At 38.8% G+C, this 10,084-nt stretch overlaps 1 protein-coding gene across 1 annotated transcript; it reads right to left on the minus strand.

Moving 5' to 3' along the window:
- Positions 1 to 3,196: 3,196 nt before the first annotated feature.
- LOC141659979 (uncharacterized) lies at positions 3,197 to 3,889 on the minus strand. Its single transcript, XM_074466930.1, has 2 exons — positions 3,548 to 3,889; positions 3,197 to 3,448 (listed from the first exon to the last, which is right to left on the minus strand). Exons 1-2 carry the CDS (start codon positions 3,887 to 3,889, stop codon positions 3,197 to 3,199), a joined length of 594 nt encoding a protein of 197 aa, XP_074323031.1.
- Between the last annotated feature and the right edge of the window lie 6,195 nt (positions 3,890 to 10,084).

Genomic DNA, 10,084 nt, shown 5'->3' on the forward strand with positions numbered 1-10,084 from the left:
ATACATAATCTGATCTTAACTTATCATACCAATCATGATCTAATCGTAAAAACCAAATATTGGAAAAATCAGAAAATTCAAAATTAATTGAGCATCCAATTCGGAATCGTTACGTTCAGACGCTCGATTCCATATGAAATAGCGTATTCGTTAGCCAAAATCAGACACCAGACACAGATTTCAGCAAATCCGCTGCATCCGATTCAGAATCGTATCAAATACGATTCTTATAATAAGAACAAACACAAAATATGTATATATCAGTATATATACAAATTATATAATCATCATATGATTATACAACTCTCATGAATATCATATATTCAAAACATATATATACATACGTATATATAAACATAACAACATGTAAAACATACAAAATCGCATACATAACAGTCATGGAATATTGTATACATGTTATCATCATAAAACCAGTAAACACATAAATGAATAACACTTTTCACAAGTAGCTCTGATGTCATTGTTGGGTTTCGAGCATATAAACGCAACGGAAACAGTAATTAAAAATGTGAAAAATCAGAATTTTTGAAACCCACCGCAGGATCCATGTGAAATAGATATTTAATTTGTAGATTATATTGTTTATCTTAAGAAGCTTTACAAATTGGTTGACTAATGGAGATCCAAATCTTGTTCAATCACCACGCATCCCGCTCTCGTGATCTACGCTATATCGGTATCCACATGAATGTTTGAACGCAAGGATTGAATGTATACTAGCACAAACTCGTTTCTTCTTGCTCTCTCCATCTTCTCTCTTGGTGGTTAGGGTTTTAGTAAAAGTCTTGCATACAGAATCAACCACACAAAAGATATTATATAGAGAGTATAATAAGAATTATAACTCTTAACTAATTAGGAGTTATTATTAATTCGAAATTTCTATTTGTTTAATATTTAAATCACACTTAATTATTTAACAAATGAATTTCATAATTAATATTAGTAAATTCGAATATCAATATTTATCTAATTAATTAAGTCATACTTAATTAATATTATAAATAATTCAAATTACTTTAATATAATTTAAATCCAATTTAAATTAAATAATCCTTCAAGCATTTTTTGTGTGTGACCCTGTAGGTTATTATTACGTTGACAACGAATTTTAAATCTAATTTAAAATCGTAAACAATGAGCGACATCTAGTATAATAATTCAATCAGTGATCGACTTAACCTTTCGTGAATAATGTACAATGTAATATAATCCCTTTAACCAAATATTATAGATTAAACTAGAGGCATGTAATGTGTCATCCTTATCATAGTTTAATCCAAGTTTCCTTGATCAATGAGTAGACTATCATATCAAATCAACATTTGAGCGTGGCCATGCATTTCATAGTCTAGCTCACACAAGAGGCCAATAATATCACTCCCAAAATAGGAGGGTTAAATCCCATCTAGATCATTCATATTTCTCATACGATTCATAATATATCCAATGTCCACTTTTATCATTACCTGGTGCAAGGATAACTTTTAATGGAATCAATGTATATTAATTCTCGTATAGAAATATAATGATTTCAGGTCTAAGGACCATTACATCATTATCACTGTGAGAATTACTTATGACACAACAGACATGTAGAATCTCACATTGGGTCTGTCCAGCACTATGTACATATACATCTGCCTGTGTTTTTTACTTTAGTATCACTATACCTATGATCAATGAGATGTGATCATCAGTCAACAAACACACCAGTCTTAATGCATTATTATTGTCCTTTAATAATAATACTCGACTAGGGACCTTTATGAATATTGATACTATTTTCATAATCTCATTTCTAAGTCACGTACTTAGATATATAGAATTGCATATCATATGCAAGGACATTTATTAATCTAACATTTATATCGCAGTAAATTAAGAATTAATAAATTATATAGGGAATAATCGATAGAACATAAACATTTATAATCCTAATGTCTTAAACTAAAACATCATAGTGTTGTCTCTAGGGCATAAACACCAACACATTTCTCTTAGTTTTTGTTTTGACTTGTGGTCCTTTCTTGTTTTATTTCAGTTTCTTTCTAACTTTACTCATATCTTGAATGAATTCAAGAATGATATGGATGGAGAGGATGTCTTTCTTCTCACTGCGGATCTTGCTGCTATGACCAAAGAGAAGAAGAAATTTCAAGAGCAGTATGTGGAGGTTGAGTGTCGAGTTAGCGATCTATCAAATGTTAATTCAAGGATCAGTAAGCAGGTAGGTGATATAGATATTTCTACCGCGTTGGGTGACGGCTATTGTCATTGTTTGACCAGGCTACCAAACTCTGGTGTAAACGTCACCGGGCATTCTTTCGAAGAGTACATTGAGGACTTTGCACTAGCCAATGCTGTGCCTCGAGATCCACCAGCTTAAATCGACGCATGAAGACGGGGTATCCCTGTGAGCTTTGTACTATTTTTAAGTTGGATTCGTTATTTTTCTTCAGATTATAGCTTCTTCATCTTTTCGTACTTTGATTTTATGCTGGTGGATAATTTCCCTTGTCATTCTTTAAGGATTTTTATGCGACATGTCATCGTTGTTTTTTCTTTAAAAGTATTTATTCCTTTGGGTATTTGTAGTTGTTGTCTTTTTGATTATTTTTCCTGTTCTCCGTGAGGTTCAGGTTTTAAAGTTGGCAGTGATTGGATTTATGTCGCTTGATTTGTTTGAAAAGGAAAATGTTTTGATGAGTTTGTACCTTTTTCAATCTATTTGTGGCAGAATTTTAAAGTATCTACTCTATTTTCATTGGCGCTGCTTCGTTTTGTTTTGACTTTGTCTACAACGTTTGAGAAATATGTATATGTAATTGCTATTTCCGCAATTTATTGAGAAGTGTGTCGTATTGTGACGTAATTGTTATAGTAGCTCTACTAATTTTAATATCACCATGAGGTGAAGCTTTTCATGATAGCCAAGCTTTCATTTGAATAACTTAGTAGATTCTATGCATTATCAAATATATAAGATTGTTTGATAACATAAGGGAGTACTGCCGAATTACTAATTGTTGTTATTAAGGTAAGAAGGCGTTCTAAAGCTTATATATCCATAAATTAATGATCCCTCGATGGGGGTCTCATAACGACCCTCATTACATCAAGGGTTGACTTTTGACTTGGTAGACAGCGTTTCATAAGTTTCAAATATTACATACTAAGGGGAATCACTGATATAATTTCTTGAGATGAATTCCATTCCATGCTTTTTAACTAGTTGACCATCGAGGTGAGCTAGTTCATAGGTCCCTGCGCTGACCACCTTCGAGACTACGTATGGGCCTTCCCATGTTGGCTTGAACTTTCCCGTCACCGTTGGCTGTGATGCTGCAAAATCACGGAGTACCAGGTCATTGACATTAAGATTCTTGTCCTTGACTTTCATGTTGAAGTACTTGGCCGTTTTCTCCTATTGTGCAATCATTAAGAGCCGTGACTCCTCTTTTGTTTTTTCGAGTAGGTCATTGTGAAAGTGCAGGCCCTCGAGGGCTAGTGAAGGGTCGAAGACCTCAACACTTGGCGAGATTAAGCTTATTTTGACGGGTAGGACTACATCAACACCATATGCTAAATAGAACGGTATTTTGCCAGTTGCGGACCGGAGTGTCGTCCTATAGGACCATAGCATGTTCGGGAGTTCGTCGACCCAACAACGAGGGATTTTTTCATTCCTTTTCTTTAAGCCTTGTAGGATAGTTCTATTTGTCAGTTCTTTTATCCCACTGGCTTGTGGGCATGCGACCGAGGCTTTTTTAAATTGAGCCCCCGCAAATTGTGTGCCATTTTCGAAAACGAGAATTCTTGGGACTCCAAACCGGAACACGACGTGTTCCATGAAGAATTCAATCATTTCTTTCTCTCTGATTTTTCAAAGAGGCTTTGCTTCGACCTATTTGGTTGTATAATCCACAGCGACTACTACATATAGGCACTGATTTTTTATTTTTGGGAAGGGACCCACGATGTCTATCCCCCATTGATAGAAAGGCATGGAGTGAGTATCGAGTTGAGTTCAGTAGTGGGTCGATGGCTGACATTACCATGTAGCTAACATACTTGACATTTTTAGACATACTTCTCACAGTTTTTGCGGATCGTGGGTCAGTATAATCCTTTTCCGATGATTTTAAGAGCTAGATTCTTTTCTCCGAGGTGCTCACCGCAAATGCCGGTATGGACCTCAACCATCGCTTGATTAGCTTCGTTCGGGCTCAAATATCGAATAAGTGGTTCAAATAGCGCGCGTCGGAATAATGATGAGCCGATGACACAATAATTTCTTACCTTGAACATAAGTGAATGAGCTTCATTTTTCGCTTCAGGGAGTTTGTTTTCTAATATACATTCGAGGAATGGTGTTCTCCAATCAACGTTGTTTTGTATCTGATTTACTGATATTTCATCCATGGTCGGAGATGTCAAAACCTCAACATATATAGTTTCGAGGTTGAAAGGGAGGTTAGAGGATGCCAGTTTGGCTAAGGAATCGGCCCCTTGATTTTAAGTACAATCGATATTCGAGATTTTCCATGAAGGGAATGTTTTAAGCAAGTCTTGTGCCCGTGCGAGGTACAATACCATTCTGTCATTGTGTGTTTTGAACTCTCCGTTTATATGTTTGGCTTCCATTTGGGATCCCTGAATATGTCTATAATTTCTGCCTTGAGATCTGCTTCCAATTTCAAGCCTTCAATCAATGCCTCGTATTCGGCCAGGTAATTCATGGATGGGAACTCAAATTTGAGGGACTGTTGGATTTTAAAGGCTCCTCCTGAGTTAGTGGTGGAAGATCCATCAACAAAATGTAGCCATGGCCTTGATTGATCGTCGTTGGAGCTTGAGATTTTGGCTTTGAACTGACACTCTGCTAAGAAGTCTGAGAGAACTTGAGCTTTGATCGCTGTTTGAGGCTTATGCTCAATTAAAAACTGGCTTAACTCGATGGTCCAAGCGGCGAGTCTGCAATGAGGCCGAAGGAACATTTGGTTGGGTTTAATCGCATGTTGTGGCTTCTCGCATTCTCAAATATTTCCCGGAGGTCGGTGATATGGTCTGAGGAGACTTTTGACTTTTTGATCATGTCATCGACGTAGATTAGCATGTTTCTCCCGATCTGTGAAGTGAATATTTTATCCATCATTTGTTGGAATGTGGCACCAACGTTAATTAAACCAAAGGGCATGACTCGGTTTCCAAAGACTCATTTGTGCGTGATGACTGCAGTCTGTTTCCAGTCTTGGGAGTCCATCTTAATTTGGTTGTAACCTGAAAATGTATACATGAATGCCAAGAATTCATTTCCTGCTGTTGCGTCGATAAGCTGGTCGATGTTCGGGAGAGGATAAAAATCCTTGGGGCAGGCCCGATTTACATCCAAGTAATCTATACACATCCTCCACTTTCCATTACTTTTCTTGACCAAGACCATATTGGAAATCCATGTGGGAAATTATATCGGCTCAATGAACCATGCCTCGAGTAACCTGTCTATTTCTTGGTCGATGACTACCTTTTTTTCGACGGAGAATGTTCTGTGTTTCTGTCGCACCAGTATGATATCTTTACTGACGTGGAGTGAATGTAGAGCGACGAGCTCCGGGATCCCAGAAATGTCCTTGGAGTCCCAAGCGAAGATGTCGTAGAACTCTCTGATGAGGTTCGTGATGTCTTGTTTTAGTGGCTCGGGGAGATTCTTGCCAATTTTTGTAGTTTTTTCCAGGTTCTCGGTAAATACTTCGACATCCTCGGTTTCTTCGATTAGAGAACATGAATTGCTCGTGGGTGTGTCAATTAGCTCTCTAGGGTTGACATCGTGGACTCGGTTAACCTCCAGCTCGTCCTCCTTCTTGTTTTATGAAACTATGGTGAGATAACATTGTCTTTCTATTGCCTGATCACCTGTCATCTCTCCTACTCCAAAATCTGTAGGAAATTTCATTTTTAGGTGAGAAATTGAGGTGATTTCCTGTAGGGCGGAGATCGTGGTTCTACCCAGTATAACGTTGAAGCTGGATGAGACACTGATTACGTGGAACTTTACCATTTTCCAAATTTGGCATGGAGGTGAGCCAAAAAGTATGGGCATGTCGATGGTTCCTACCACGTGGACCTCGTTACCAATGAAACTATACAATGAGGTACGAGAATTTTCCAGCCTTCGATCATCGATGTCCATTCTTGCGAAAGCGTGGTGATATAGAACATCGACAGAACTTCCATTGTCAATCAGTATTTTCCTGACGGTGTTATTGCCTACCCGCGTGGTGATTACTAGGGCGTCTTGGTGACCCTAGAGGAGGCCAGGACGGTAGTCGTCGTCTGAGAAGGATATAACCGGGGAGGGATTTGCCCATGGTCATTTTACAACCGACTAGTTAATATTGAACACCTCTCTTGCATAGCTTTTGTGAGAGGTATTGGAGGTGCTACCCACCGCTACACCTCCAAAAATGACGTCGATAACCCGATCGTCGTCACCTCTATGATCTCGTCGATATACGTCTTCGTGTTGAACATAATGGACGAGTTTTCCTCGACGAATCTTACTTTCAAAGAGGTTGCCCGGCTAAAAACATTGATATATTGTATGACCCGTATCTTCAGGATAATCACAGTACCGCGAACTTGGAGGTCGACCGTGTTTTATTGGCCTCGGAGGTCGATACTCCGGTTCGGTCTTCAATACAGCTAGTATGGTTGCTTTATCAGCATTGAGCTTGGTGAATTCTTTTTCATTCTTGGAGTGGGGTTGCCAGTCTATTTCGCGCCTTTTGCGTGGTGGAATGTCATTCTCTCTTCGAATGTCACATTCGCTTTGTCTCGGAGGACGGCGATAATCTCGATGTCTATCATTTCTTGGCGATCGAGAGCTATTGCTTCGATGGCGTTCGTATTTGGTCGAATATCGTGAAGATTGAATACAACTAACCGCCTCTTATAGAATCATGCAATGTTCAATGATTTGGAATGCGGCTTGGAGAGTTTTTGGGCGTTTTTCAAAAATTTCCTCAAAAAGTAAGCCATGTCTGGACTTGTCGATTCTCGCTATCAGGAAGTTGACGACCATTTGCTCTATGAGATCTGGGATTTCTGTAATTTCCTCTCTGAATCGAGTTAAAAAATTTCGGAGGCTCTCGTTTGATCGTTGGTGCATGGTCATTAAACAGGCTATGACCTTTATGCCTTTGTAATTGGTGGAGAAGCGGGCTTGAAACTTATTTTTTTAAGGTATACCAAGAGTCGATGGAGTGGGGAGGTAAATTGTTGTACCAATGGAGTACCGTGCCTTGTAAACATGTGGAGAAAAATTGGCATCGAGCAATTTTGGAGTGTCTGAAGAATGCCATTCGACCGTCAAAAGTGTTCATAAATGTTAGGGGGTCGCTTGAATCATCGAAGTGGTCGAGGGAAGGAGTTTTCAGTGTTCTATCGTTGCGTGCCTTCTCAAGCACTAGGGAGAGAGGGCTTTCTGTTACAGTCTCGAACCACGATTTTTTGCGTATTATATTTCGCATTTGAGCTATTTCCTCTTACATCTTGGCAAATTCCTCGTGGGAGATAGTGTATGTGGATTTAGTTTTTTGTGAGGCGTCAGCGGACAATACCGTGCGCTGTCGGTGTTCGCGGGGTTGCGAATACGTCGACTCGGTGGACGGCTCATATTCATACTCTGCGTCGTCCTCATCATTATAAAATTGATCTCCCGAGGCACGATTTGCTATCGTTATTTGTTTGAGTTCTCATCGTAGGCGATGTATCTCACGTTGTCGCTCTAGTTTAGCTTGGAGAAGGCGAGTCTTCCTTTCTAGGTAGTCGAGTTCTTCATCGGAGTACGGCGGTTCCTCAAGCTCCTCCGCCTCCTGTGATTTTATGCGTTCAATTTTTTTCAGATGTAGGCGCATGTCGCTGGAGAGCACTTGTTTGCCTTTTGATGTTTGAACGCGACGACGTTGATCTGGGTTGTACTTGCGTTTTCTCACTGGTGGCTACGTGACAGCCGGGCCCAATGACTGACCGTGAGTAGCTTTTTCCGGCGGGGGAAATAAACATCTCGGTTGTAACGCCAGCTGCTTCGACGGTCCTTGATCGTCGTGAAGCTTTGGAACAGTGGGTATCTCAGCTGTGGCATCTGTTGGTAAGAATGGTTCATCTTCTTGCGGATCAATCTCTTCCACAATCATGGTTTGGTTGGATCTCAGGAATAAAGCTTCTTCTAGCGCCAAATAATGAACCCGAATATTTAATGAATGTATGAGAATAATATTTTAAGGAAGTATTTCTTTATTCAATTGACCAACCCTTACAAATGTGCTATAACTCCCCCTTTATAGGAAAGCTTTAAGAGGCTTTTTTTTACAATTCGACTTTTTGGGTCTTAGACTAAATATTATTCCCTCCGTCCCAACCAATTCTTTACGTTTGGTTTAGGTACGAAGTTTAAGAAATATGTATAAAGTAGTGAAAAAGAGAAAGAAAAATGGGTGAAGTGGTGGGACCCATTGTTTTTTAATGTATAAAAGGGAGATAGTGGAGTAAAAGTAGTGTGAAAAAGAAGAAAAAATGGGAAAATGGTGGGATTCGTTGACTATTTTTGGTAAGTTTTGAAATGTAAAGAATTGGATGAGACATGCCAAAAAGGAAACTGTAAAGAAATGGTTGGGACAGATGGAGTATCTATTTATTACAATACAGTCATCTTGGACCTTTTACTTTGAGTCCATGGTCCAACATCAATATTACTAACTTTTTTCTTTTGTTTGACTGTTTTGAGCGTGGTGATGAGTAGGGCTGTAATTTGGGCTGAGCGAGGCGTGTTTTGAGCTGGGCATAATTCCAGCCGAGATTAATCGAGTTGAGTCGAGCCGGCTCGTTTAGTTAAACGAGCTTAAACCTCTGCCCGAACTCGACTCGTTTATTTTCACGAATCGAGTCAAGCCGGGTCGTTTAGCTAAACGAGCCGGTTTTAACGAGTCGGGCGAGCCGGATCATTTAATTTTATACTTAAACGAGCCTAAACCTCTACCCGAACTCAGCTCGTTTAATTTCACGAGTCGAGCCGGCTCGAGTAATTAAACGAGTCGATGGAGTTTTAACAAGAAAATCAAGCTATAATAGATTCTATCTTTTTGGATGTTGAGACATTTACTCATCCTGTTCCAGCATATCAAATTCTGGCTGGACAGGGCAATGAGGAGGCTGAGAAAGCAGTGAACTTGGTGTACACTACTGCTTCAATGCATAGGGCAAATGACGCTATAACTGTCATGCCCTCCACATCTGGTAATAACTTTGAATTTGCTGAAGATTCATTTGGGGATGATGGTGAGGATGATGAGGATGAAGGCATGGAATTGAGGGAGATGCAGAATCTGTGCCCGAGCTCGTTCGAGACGGGCGAGCTCGCGAGCTGCCCGACCCGAATTACAGCCTAGTGATGAGATACTCTAATGGTTAAGGTTTATTCCTACGTCTCAATTTCTAAATTTGTTTTCCGCGTATTTTAAGATTTATTAAAACAGTTAATCATGTATAAGGTTCATAAATTCAGTTATTCAACAAAAAAAATCGACGAGAAAGTTATGCAAGTATTTGTTCCGCCTGATTCAAAGTTTGAACTCGTGATTGAGATTATTTGTAATTAATCTCAGGTAATGATTTCGAATTTTTCATTCTTTCTCACCCGCTAATCAATTTATTAGATTTCAAGGTTTATTTGAAAAAATGTGAAATCATTACTTAGATTTGGGTATTGACCATAATTGAAAAGAAAAATTGTGACCTAAATAATTTATGATATTTTTTTACAAAAAGTGAAGCATATCATTTTTATGAAATTAAAGTGATTATGGTTTTGAGAAGATTTTTTTGAATTTTCACGCGTTAAAATTGAAAGAATCTTGCAAATAAACTCTTCGCTTCTAATTATATACGTGCTTGATTGCCAACTTTTAACATGTCAGATGTTGATGCAGTAGTTATATTCTTGTTTTCTCCGTTAAAAAAATCTTTCTAACATTTCCAACATGGAGAGGAAATTCTACCAAGT

This window comes from Apium graveolens, chromosome 5 (genome assembly GCF_009905375.1).
Source record: "Apium graveolens cultivar Ventura chromosome 5, ASM990537v1, whole genome shotgun sequence".
NCBI lineage: Eukaryota > Viridiplantae > Streptophyta > Magnoliopsida > Apiales > Apiaceae > Apium > Apium graveolens.

Bases quoted from the DNA above. Each gene is read 5' to 3' on its own strand.
- LOC141659979 (XM_074466930.1), bottom strand. From the start codon at position 3,889: ATGATTGAATTCTTCATGGAACACGTCGTGTTCCGGTTTGGAGTCCCA. The intron at 3,449-3,547 runs GTCTTCGACCCT...ATTGCACAATAG, and splicing joins TAATCTCGCCAAGTGTTGAG to GAGAAAACGGCCAAGTACTT.